Source organism: Colossoma macropomum, unplaced genomic scaffold, assembly GCF_904425465.1.
Source record: "Colossoma macropomum unplaced genomic scaffold, Colossoma_macropomum, whole genome shotgun sequence".
Taxonomy (NCBI): Eukaryota; Metazoa; Chordata; class Actinopteri; order Characiformes; family Serrasalmidae; genus Colossoma; species Colossoma macropomum.
This window is the reverse complement of record NW_023494797.1, coordinates 9,805,488-9,818,210: the sequence shown is the minus strand read 5'-3', so window position 1 is coordinate 9,818,210 and position 12,723 is coordinate 9,805,488. Positions and strand designations below refer to the sequence as shown.

The window sequence follows — 12,723 nt, the reverse complement described above, 5'->3', positions numbered from 1 at the left end:
ATGAACAGGCCATTTTTGTTATATTAGAGGAATACGTTAATTACAGTGTAAAACAAATCATTAGTGAATATGCAAATATAATAAATATTAATATCTGCAGCTTCTTCACTGATGCTGATACAGCTTGGGATTCTAAACCAAATCCTTTACTATTGATTATTGGCCCATGCCGAGTTTGATCCAATATCTGTAATTTCACGTGGATAATGTGACACAATTTCCAGATAATGGACTGTTTCTTTTTTTCTTTTTAAGAAAAGACCATTTCACAACGCCTGTTTACACCTTGTATTAGCATACGTTTTTGGTCGGATTGTGTTTGGATTACGATCAGATCACTCAAACCCCATTTGGAGGTGCTCAGAGATGGATCTTGACCGCATTTAACACAATTGTAAACAGAATGCATTTTTGTTATTGTGTACAGTTATACAGATAATGTTTATTCTGTCACTGCCAAATAAACAATGTAACGAAAGAATAAATAACATAATGAACAATGGAGGATATTTGAGGCTAATTTGAGCCCCAAACCAAGTGCCCTCATGCACTAAAAGCTGATGAAAGCACCCAGGCCAGCTTGTCCACTCGAATCGCAATAGCGAAAAGAGTAAACAAACGTAAAACGGAAACAACGTATATGTTAACATGCTTTTAATGTGGGTCAAGTGCACTTGGACCTCATCTAGCGACACTGGGGCCACGTTTTAGTGAGAATTGCAAAAGGAATCCGGCCAAAGTATATCCAGATACAGTCTGGACACACAGCATGCGTTAGTGCAGGTGTAAACAGGCTCATAGTGTGTTTAATATTGACTTATGATCCAATTTTGATTTAATTGCTGGAAGAAAATCACTTTATTTTTGATGTATGTAAAGTGTTACATGCTCTAAGCTGACATCTCTTGTTTTTTGTGGACTTATACAAAATAACTGTTTTGTAGTGTCATGAATATGCTACGATTTTAGACACGTTCAAAGTGGACTGCTAACAGTATTCTAAAAGAAGCTTTTCTGTGATGCTTTCATTTTTCATCAGCCACAACACACGAGTGAATAACTTTGTGGAAGTACATATTTTGTAAACTGTTCTGTGGCAGAGCTCTCGAGGCAGGTGGTTAAAAATGTATTAATTTGAAAATAAAACAAGGGGTCAGAAGTAGATTGGGCTTAATATAGCCAATACTCAGACCGTTACAGTATGCCGGGATTGGCACCATTCCCAGTCCTCCAGGTTGGATTAGGACATTCATAGATAAAACACGGTGAGCCTAATAATGTCGCCCAGTGTCATAAATCCTTGTATTTCCATTTTTGTCACCCAACCCTACTTCCGTCTGTGCACTGTGGACGACTCTGCTACAGTATGTACTCTTTTGGTCCTTTGCATTAAAAAGTGGATGAATACTAGACCTAATTAAAGGATTTTTGTAGCATGATTGTTTGGCTCTGTTCATTCATTTCATTGAGCAGAATTGGTGTTTAAGTAAGTTTTCCATTTGTCTGGTACTGGACTAATAGAAGCTCTGTTTTTGTCCGTGTGTGGGAGGAGGTTAGGGGCAGCTTCCTGTAATCTTATGTATGATGTATTTGACAAAATAGACCCTTATAGTCAGGAGTATGTGGGGTTCTTTGTTTTTTCTTTGTATTTCTTTCTACTTATGCTGTTTAGGTCATTTCACACTTTGTGTTTTTGTTCTCACACTTTCTTGAAGTAGTCTCTCTCTCTCTCTCGCACGCTCATTCTCTCATGTGGTCTTGCTGCATTGCTCCACCCATACTGCTTTTTGTGTATGAGAGATGGAGAGAGATGAGACTGGCAGAGTAAAGACAGCATGATTGACAAGCTCTGCTCTCAAACAGGCGCTGTCAGAGACAATCTCATGCCCGCTGTGTGTTTTCACTGGAGCGGCCTGTGTGTGTGTGTGTGTGTGTGTGTGTGTTTGTGTGTGTTTGTGTGTGTGTGTGTGTGTGTGTGTGTGTGTTTGTGTGTGTGTGTGTGTGTGTGTGTGTGTGTGTGCGTGTGTTTTCAGTTTCATTTGTTTTGGAAGCTGAGAGCTCATATCTCAGCCCTTCCCCCATCTCTCTCTCTCTCTCTCTCTCTTTCTGTCCCCAGCTAGCTTTTTTTCTCACCTATTCTCTCTCTTTCTCTCTATCTCTCTCTCTTTTGCTTGTTCTCTCTTTCAGTTACTCTCTCGTTGTTTCTATATCACTGTTATTCTCACTCTCCTTTCTCCTCTCCTTTCTTTTACCCTCTTGCTGTTTCACTCTCTCTTGTTCTCTCACTCACCCTTTACTCTCTTTCTCTCTCTCTCTCTTCCTTCCTCTCTCACTGTCTTTTTCTCTTTCTTATTTTTCTGTCTCTTACCTTTTCTGTATCTTTTCCTCTGTCTCTCACATTTGCTTGGGCTCTCTCTCGCTGTTCTATCTCACCCTTTTATTCTCTCTTGCATGCCTTCTTGCTTTTTTCTTACTTATACTTGTTCTCTCTCCCTGTACTCTCTCTCTCACTTGTTCTCCCTCTCCCTCTCTCACTGTTTTTCTCTCTCTAAATCTGTCTTACTCACTCTGTTATTCTTTACTTCCCACTTTATCTCTTTATCTCATTCTCTCACACCCTTTCTCCTCTCTCTCTCCCTCTTTCTCTCATCTTCTCTTACATGCTTACCGCTCTCTTTCTCTCTCTCTCTCTCTCTTTTTCTTTCTCACATTCTCGCTTTCTTTCTCTCACTCACTGTTATTTTCTCTCCCCCTTTCTCTCTCTCTCTCTCTTTCACTTGCTCTCACTCCCTCTCCTTCACTTCCCCATCGCTGCAGCTTTCACAGCTTTTCCTCCATCCGCAGTCCTGTTCTTTGTCCTCCTCCTTCTTTCATCTTCTTGCTCTTAGTACTGATGTGCTATTTATTTGCTCCTCAGTGTGTAAATGAAGTGAATAATAAATCAATAAATAAATGAGGAAACAATAAATAATTTTTAGAGTTCATGTTGGTTGCAGGTGACTTTCAGTCGGTTATAGTATTTAAAGGGCCCATATCTTGTTTTTTTCTCAATTTTACTTATTTATTTGATATATTTTTTATGTCCAATCATGACTTTTTTTAATTTATGTAGCAAAAACATAATTAATTTATACATGACTATTTTGTAGTCTTTCCTAATTCCTTAGAATTAAACAGTTGTTACTGTGCCTTTAAGACTGAGACAAATAAATGAGCTCTCTTCTAATTGGCTGCCATGTTTTGTGTCTCAATTCAAGAGGCAGTTTGGGTCATAGTAGCTTTAATGTGAAGGGGGGGGTTAAACTTCTGTAGGCTAATTGGGTAGATATGTGTGTTGTGTTTTGCCACATCAGAAAACAATGAATTCAAAATAGGCTGTTTTTGTAGCTTAATTTCCGTATATCGCTGCTGTCTGAACAAAACCTCGCATCTCCATTTTTGTCGTTTTTCAGTTTTTGGCATAGTTTGAAAGTGCCTGTTGCCTTTTAGATTGTACCTAATCTTTATGATAAATGGACCAAAAGAAATGGCCCAAAATTACTTGAAAAGAAGTCTGGTTCCATTGACTTACATTAAAACAAAAGTATGTTTTTCTTTCTCCTGTAAAGTTCTCATTTTGGAGATACGGGGTTTGTTCCAACAGCAGCGATATGCACTCTATAAACTGGGGAGTGAGTGGTGCATTTGGGAACTTTTAACAGTGTTTACATTCTTCAGTCTGTTTTATTTCAAAAGGCAAAGAAAAACGAGATTTTCCATGCTATGAGCCCTTTAAAAATTCACCGTAATACCTTTAAATACTGGAATGAACTCAGACAGAAAACCATGCAGACTGTTCCTTCCTATAAACACAAATGATTACTCTAGCAAGCCTGACTCTAACCTGACCAGAGACCACACACAGAGCCAATGTTTATGTGTGTGTGCGTATGCGTGTGCATGTGTGTGTAGAGTGGGCTTCGCCCCCAGAGAGGAACAACAATGTGTATAATGAAGTGTTTTCTAGGTGTGTGTTTAGTGAGTATGTTATTTACTCCTTTTGTTTATTTTCCTTGTCCTCTTTGTAAGCCAAAAGTATGAAATATGAGGTTACACTTCCTTTTGTTTCTGTCTGTCTGCAGCACTCGTGTTCTCTTCCTGCATATTTCATAGCCCGGCTCCACTCTGCTACAGCCTGCAGTGATTGTACTGTCCTGGCCTCAGGAAAATTCATGGTTGTGTTAGAGGTCTGCACAGGCATGAAATTGAAGCCCGAACCCAACGCCTTCCTGTGACTGAGACCCGAGCCAGCCTGTCCCGACTGTTGGTTCTAAATTCGAAACCCAAACCTGATACAAACCCACGATTAATGTGTCGTAGAGCTAGCCCTGTCACAATTATAACATTTTCGACAGTGATTAATTGCCCTATAAATAATTGCCATAATTACTAACTAGCTGTTGATACACAGCTCTCAACTGACGACAGACACAGCTGGAGCTCAAATAAACAAACATTACTCACCACTGCCACCACCTCTAAAGTTTCAAGTTGAGGTTTCAAGTTTATTTATCATTTGCACTACATGTCAGGACATTTGTGTATTGAAATGCTTGTAGTGAGACAAAGATAATGACTCTACAGCAGGGCAGCATTATATACATTATAGCGTTATATACTAAAAACAGTGCAGACAAAACAAAGTCAAAACACAAAAAGAAAAAACTAAAACTGGAATATAACAAATATACACAAAATATACAGGAGGGACCTATGTAAGAAAAACTATGTAAGAAAGTAACTCTCTGCTATGTACAAATATATTAAACAAGGGATAATCTGAGAAGGATATAGGCCTATATACATTTTAAAGTGATTTAGTGTTATTGTCCGTAGCAGTGATTGTTAGAACCTTTGTTGTTTTCATTAAGACCCATGATGTGTCATTAAACGTGTGTTTTGTATTCTTTTTCTTACATTTATTTGCCTGAACTCAGCTTATAAACACAACTAATTAATATTCTATTTGTTGCATGATTGTGAATCTTACTTACTGTGAAAAATAATGGCAGTCAGCTTATTGTGTAATAATTTGGCAGGCTGATGTGGAAGAGACAGCTTGTCAGTCCTCCTGCTACCATAGCTCAGAACGCTAGCAAAAGCTCTACACTGTACATAACCAGTGTGCTTTTCATTTGATGTAACGACTACATCATAACGTTACCACAGTGAAGACGTCCCTGACTCATTTGGAATTTCTAACCGTTCCTCTTTAGTGAGCTTTCTTTTTATTTCGTGTTTGGGAACAGTTAGTGTAGGCTTTACAGACTACAGTAAACAGAGAGAGAGAGAGCAAGAGTGTGCTAAATTTGCATAGTCCTATTGCTTCAAATACGAACAAATCTACTACATAAAACACACTTATTAGAAAGCAAACCTGAGCTCGAGCTGAGCCTGATGTGTGAGAGCCTGATGTGTGAAGAATCGTCCCGAAACCCAACATTTTCTTTGGTTGCTTTTTAATTCCAGATAATTTTGGAGCATTGGTCTATTGGTCCGTTTGTCATGAAAATTTCACACAATGTAAAAGACAGCTGCTGTGTTTAAACGGTTCAGTGAAAAAAAAATCTACATCTACAAAAATAATAAAATGGAGATTGTACACAGTTATACATTTTGTGAATGTTGTGTTTGTGTTTGATTCTGAGTGTGTGTTTGTATTTGCGGGTGTCTGTGTTTGTGCAGTTGAGTCTGTGTGTGTGTCCTGTGCATTCCACTCTGTGTGTGTGTGTGTGTGTGTGTGTTTGTGTGTGTGTTGGGGGGGCTCTGTGTTTGGCTAGTAAACAGTCTGGTCTGTGCTAACTGAGTGTGTCAGGCCAGAGAAAGCATGGCACTCTGTCTCTCCTTCTGTCTGTCCGTCAGTCTCTTCCTCTCTCTCTCTCCTCTCTGTCTTTTTCTGTCTCTCTCTCTCTCTCTCTCTCTCTCTCTCATTCATTCATTCATTCCCTCTCCTTATCTTTCTCTCTATTTTGCACTTTCTCTGTCTTACTCTATTTCTCTCTCTCCTTTCTTTCTCTCTCCATCCCCCATCTTTCTTTTTCTCTGTCTGTCTTTCTCTTGCTCTCTCTCTTTATATCTCTCACTCCCTTTTTGTCTGTTTGTCTCACTGAAGGCACGAGTCCTTCTGAGTATACTCTCTCTTTTTATTTCTTGTATCATTGGATGACATATTACATCTCAGATCACCCTGTCCCCCTCTATTTTCTCTCTCTCTCTCTCTCCTCTCTCTCTCTCTCTCTCCTTTTCTCTAAACCCTCTTAACACTTCTTTCTCCTTCTCTTTCTATTTCTCTTTCTCTCAGCTCAGCTTTCTCTTATGCCCATATTAGGACCTCTGGGTCTAAGCTGGATTTCTCTTTGGTAAAAATGAATGATCCTTTTGAAAATCATTGCTGTCACATCCTGTAGTAAATAAAAATGCTTCAAATCTGGATGGATGTTTTCCCCCCCAAACGTTGCTGGATCCTATGAATTACAAGGTCATTAAGGAGCTGAAATGAGACTAGTGCTACATGCAAGCTAACACTGCTGTGCACCGAACTGACACCATAAGAATGACAGCCTCACCAAAATACCCCACACAAACCAGCAGCCTTTGGCAAATGTGGCAGTTGCTTTGTTGCTTTGTCAGTGATAGTCTACAGTTTGAGTAGCTGGTATATAACAGTGTTGAAGTTTAATAATAGGCTAACTTTCATGCTGCATCATTTCAATGCAGAGGAGAGTTAGCTTGCTCAGTATGGCTTTATATATGTAGCATTATTCTTATTTTGACTGCCAGTGTACACAGGGCAAAGTGTGTCAGGTTTGAAGCATTTTTATTTACCACAGCAGGCGGCAGTGGCGGATTTTGGAAACACCATTAATTTTTGTCATAGAGAAATCCAGCTTAGACTCAAAGTATGGGCCTGATGCTGACTTCAGATCAATGCATGACTTCAGAGGTCTGTTAAGCTGTAGTGTTGCCAAGCATTTCTGTTTCACACATCAGTCTGTAAACCATTCAGTACACACATTCATGTTCCATCCTACATATCGTCGCTGTCATTTTAGCACCTTCTAACTTCATTTGTATTTTTTTTCCATTTTATTTTTATTTTTCTAACTATTTGAAAACGGTAGTTGGCCTTTACATTGCGTGAATGGACTAATGAAAATGCATTATGATTTTGCATTAACGTGCTTGAAAGTTAAGAGCACTTTTTTCCATTTCCTGTGAAGCAACAGTTTTGAAAATACTATTATTTCGTCAAGACAGCTACAATATAAGCAATATTTTTATACCAGCAGCTAGTGATACCCTTGGCACCATACTATCAGTGTGCTGACTAACCCTCCCTCAAGCTGTGTCATTCTTATTTCACAAGATATTATTATATTTTATAATTTAATTTATCCTCTCTCTCTTTCTGGTAGCAAATGGTGATGAGCCTGCGAGTATCGGAGCTGCAGGTTCTCCTGGGCTACGCTGGGCGGAATAAACACGGCCGTAAGCACGAGCTGCTGACCAAAGCGCTACACCTGCTGAAGGCCGGCTGCAGTCCGGCGGTACAGATGAAGATTAAGGAACTCTACAGGCGTCGTTTCCCCACCAAGTTGGTGTCCCCGGCCGAACTGGCCCTGCCGGGGGTCCATCCTGCCGCTTCACTGCCTGCGGGCCTCACCCAACTGGCCTTCGATGGGCACGGGGCCGCCCCATCCCCCCTGCTGCCCATCTCGCTCCTGGGACCCAAACACGAGCTGGGCCTGCCACACCTTCCCTCCAACCTGCATCCCGTACATCCAGACGTCAAGCTGCAGAGACTGCCCTTCTACGATGTGCTGGACGAGCTCATCAAACCCACCAGCCTTGGTGAGTGTACATGTGTGTTGTTAACAGGGATTAGAAATACAAAACAAAACTGAAAATTGAAATGAACAGCGTTTTTTAGGCCTGCAGCTATTGAATATTATAATTTTCAAATATTCTATCAATATTGATTATTTAAACATTATATAAGAATATGAAAAGTTCAAGATGTTTTACAGTAATGAAATAAAATGATTTTTTTATTTTGTTACCATTAATGTTATTATTATTATTATTATTATTTGTGTGATTGCTGCAATCTATTTATTTATTTATTTATTTTTGTTCATGCTTTTTAATGGTACATGAAATGGTAAAAACATCACCAGTAAACAATACCATAAAATGCTAAAATGCTAATCTGAGGGATCCTACTCCATCTGGTAATCACACGTGTTGTCAGTGCGTGCTACTGGTGACTCACTAGTATTTAGCTTTATAAACAAAACTTTGTTTCTTGTCAGACTGATAATGCATGGAGGTGTGTGGTTTTATTAAAATAGGTATAATTATTATTATTATTCTGATGGCTTTTCTGTTTTTTTATTATTTAATTATCAGATTTATTGAATTTGATCAAATATCTAGTTTTTAGTTTTTCTTGTTTTTTTTTGTTTGTTTAACAGAGTTTAATCAATAACAGGAATGAAATCCAGTGAAAATTTTAACTTAATATCATTATTATTTCATGCCAAATAATTTCCATTGAATCAGGGATTAGACACAAAATATTTTTTATTTTAGTTCATTCTGAACAGAAACAATATTCCACTCCTCTCACAGCGTTCTGCAGCCCCTCTCCAACTGATTACCTGTAAAATTGAATAAAATAATGTAAGATTCTTCCGATTGTAGAGATGGTAAAATACCACTGTTTCTTTGACTGACACCACTATTGAACCCTTTGATTATCAGTCAGTACTGATACTGAGCTAAGCTTTAAAATGATCTATTTTTAATTAAAGCACTTCACTTAAGATAATATAAAAGTAGGTTATCATGCTCAAAGTCCTTAAACACTCTCCTTCCCCACAGAAAGAAATCTAATTATATATTAGGCCTGGTGAAATAACCATAACACCTACTCTGTCACATTTGCTTATATTTAATAAAATAGCATGCCAGTTTGATCCAGTTAAGTTGTATCTCAATTTACTAATTTTTAATTTTGTGAGTTTAGTAAAGCCACCTTGACCGTTTCCAAAAAGTTGTACTTGTTTAAAAGTAGTAGACATTATTAAATGTTGTTAAATTAAATATGTCCCAGCCAGTCAGAGTTCTCAGCCATCCTGTGAGTTATCTGTCCTGTCATAGAACAGCGCCTCCTGTACATACAGAATCATGAAAACTGCAGAGAAAGCTAGCGAAATGGTCGTTGAGGGGGGTGCAGTGGCACTTACTCTTCACAAAGGAGGCTCTAGAATAAAAATGCTTTAGAACCGCAGCAGTAAAGGTTTAACTGGAACGAAATAAAACTATTATAAACTCACCAAAAAAATTCACTCTGGGAGTTCTGAATAATTTTGATCCTTTTTTAAAATCCCTTTGCTTTAATTTTTTTCTCCTTGTTAACTGTTTCTGAACCCGGTTGTTATCCGGTGTGGAGTGGTGGGCTGTATGTGTCTGGGTGGATGAGTGGGTGGTAGTGTGTGGGAGGCAGGTGTGTAGGTTTGGGCAGTATGCCGAAAGTACCATTTTCAGTGATGAACAGCACTAAATGTACCACAGCAAAATTCCATGTGGGTGACAGGAAACGGTGAATAAATGTGATTCTGATTCTGGTGGGCTGCGCAGGGACGGCCATATTTCTCCACTTTAGCATTTTAATGCACTGAGGAGGCTTGCCTTGGACATGTTCATTGGCCTTAAGGGAATTCTGCAAACAGACCCCCCCCGTATTTCTCTCTCTCTCTCTCTCTCTCTCTCTCTCTCTCTCTCTCTCTCTCTCTCTCTCACGTTTTCTCACCATCTTTCTCACTCTCTCTGTTTTTCTTCCTATCGCTTTCTCAGTTTCACTCTCATCTCTCCCCTGTTGCATAGCTAGTCATGAAATTAGAGATACGCACACCAGAGATCCATTTTCTTTCTTTCTTTCTTTTTCTTTCTTTCTTTTTTTTCTTAGTCTCTCTATCTCTCTCTTCTGCCCTCTCTTTCATTTGCATGAAGAGTGATGAAACCAGAGGTTCACACACCTGAGCTCTCTCCACATTCTGCCCAGTAACAATAAGGCTGCATACAAAGCGTAGTACTCCAAAACAATGCCACACTCCCAGCTCTTTCCAGAATATGCATGTGCCACACAAAGCATAGTTAACGTGCTCTTGGATTTTTCTAGAGCTCCATTTTTCTTACCACTGTTTGTTCCCATTGGTCAGTTTTACCTACTGTCAGAATTGAGTAGTTAACTTCATCTGAAATAAGAATTTGATGTACTATGTTAACATTGTTAAAGTTTAAAAACATGCTGTTTACTCTCCAAGTCTTATTGAAAAACCTAACTACTGTGCAGTTTCGAATTCTTCATGGTTGTGATGTAACAACAATGCCTCGTTCAGCCTACGCCAGTTCAGGCCTCCTTTTCGTGAAGAAGTGATAAGGTGTATCGTTACTGCAGACAGTCTACAGCAGAGTTTTTAGAGTGGAAGATTTTGGAGAAGAATGATTAAACATTGTGTTGTCCCTGGCTGTTGGGAAGCAGATCTATCCTTGCAGCCTTTAAGAAGATCCTGGCATCCTAAAGAAGTGGCTGATGTTTATTTTTCTGACGTCCTTAGGGGTTTCAGTGTGAACTAGACTGTTGGTTTAGTACATTTTAACCTGCTCTGCTTTTTAAAGTGGAACAGAGGTCATTACATATAACACTCTTAAAGAAACAACAACCTCTAGGGATTCTAAGGGATAAGAAAAGGGTGAATGTATGTTTTGGTACATAAAATTTTGCTAAGATTATAAGTGGCCTTCAAGGGAAAGAATAAAATAAAATGTAGACGTGGGCTCTTTAATATTAGTCCACTGACTGATTACACTAATAAGTGAATCCAAAATGAAGCCCATTAAAAGACATTCTCCTATTCCTGTGCACTGCTGGAAAAACAAATGTAAGTTGGTAACACGTTCCTGAAGGACAGTGTTCATAAGGCTAAATAACATCTGCATAAGCCTTTCAAGACAACTGATGTAAACCTATAGACATTTATAAAAGTTTATTCTTTCAAGCATCAGTTGACATCAAATGAAATGACATCAAAATAGACAAAAACAACCTTTAAGACAGCTGGCGCTTGTTGGAATAAGCCTTCATAAAAGTTTTAAAGTTGTATCAGTGGTTACGACAGGCTTATGTAGGTGTCAGGTGGCCTTATAAATGCGGCCCTTCTGTCAGTCGCAAGGATTTCATAGAAGCAAAGGTCATTAGTTATGAAGGACAGCAATCACTATTCTTCAAGACGATCAAGACGATTAACAGTAGTTTTTATCAGCCACTATCTTTTGGGCAGAGTGTTAACCGCAAGCATGGTAAAACCTTAAAAAGTATTGACACCCTCCTAGTTTCAGATTACTCCACCCTTAGTTTGGTTTATAAAAATGCTCAAACAGGGAGGGACGCTTTGGACCGTTTGTGAGGGAAAGAGGGTGGGCACGACAGTGTAAAAAAAGTAAAGAGATACTCTTAGCTTTATGCTAATAGAATCCTGAAAATCCAATAGACAGGCTAGCAGAAATTAGCATTATTGCAGCAGTGGTAATTTCTCAAATATAGATGAAAAAACATTACATTGCCTCCTTTTTCCAGGATGGTTTGTGTGATTTGCTGTGGCAGTTTCTCACACAGACAACATCTTACTTAAATTATAGCGGTGTTTTCTTAATCTGTTCTCATATTTCAAACTCGTATTTGTTCAGCGCAGTGATAGGCAGACATTGTCATGAGGAGCGGTAACAGTGCTCAAGTGATCTGCGTACTGTAAGTGGGTTTACATGCACTTAAACGTCTGAGAAAATTGTAATCCGATTAATGTGTTTATATGCACTTAGGTAGGTAATCATATAGGTAATCAGATAATAATCGGATTTCTGCTTTGAATGAGTGAATAAACTCACAGAAGAAGACGTGATGTAAATGTAACAAACTCAAACTTCATGCTGTGGCTTACATTGCGCCACTTTACCTGAAAATATGAACATGCATCGTCTAGAAAATAAAGAATACTTAAATCCCTCATTTTGTCAAGCAAGTGTTTGGTTTCATCATCGTTCCAAAAAGTGTTTTGCTGCTATCTCACGGCAACACTGCTTTCTTATTTCCGGTCTGTTTTCACACATGCGCAGACTGAGAAATCTGAAAGAAATCGGAGTAAGATTTTACATGCGCTGAGAAATCTGATTACTAAGCTAAAATCCAGCTCTCTTTATTGGATTTCTTAATCGGGTTTCTAGATCGGTGTATGCTGTTTACATGACCATTTGAATAATCAGATAACTGCCGAAATCCGATTATGATCGGATTACTGAGTGCATATAAACGCACTCATAGATTCACGCTCCAGTACTGGTCTGTGTAATGCTCGCCTATAGTAGGGTTGATTCAGAGGGGGCGCTGCAGAGACTGAATTGACCACAGTAATGATATTTTGACTGTTTGAAAAGAAGTGTTAAAAAAACTGATGTCATTTGTTATTACAAAGCAGTATATTTAAATTTTTAATAAAAAAAATCAGCTTTAGTAATTAGTAGTAATCAGCTTGTTGTAATTACTGTTTAAAAAGCCCTGAAACGTGCTGTACTCATGTGTCCTCTTCTAACAGTCCAGAATGTTCTAGAAGAGGAACAGCATGC

The 12,723-nt window shown here is 38.7% G+C and overlaps 1 protein-coding gene across 1 annotated transcript in view; it reads left to right on the top strand.

Annotated features, from left to right (window-relative positions):
* The window catches only part of pias1a (protein inhibitor of activated STAT, 1a), a 70,069-nt gene that overhangs the window by 22,947 nt on the left and 34,399 nt on the right, over positions 1-12,723 (top strand). The window contains 1 exon segment of the mRNA XM_036584244.1: positions 7,455-7,890. Coding sequence (XP_036440137.1) covers positions 7,455-7,890 — 436 coding nt within the window.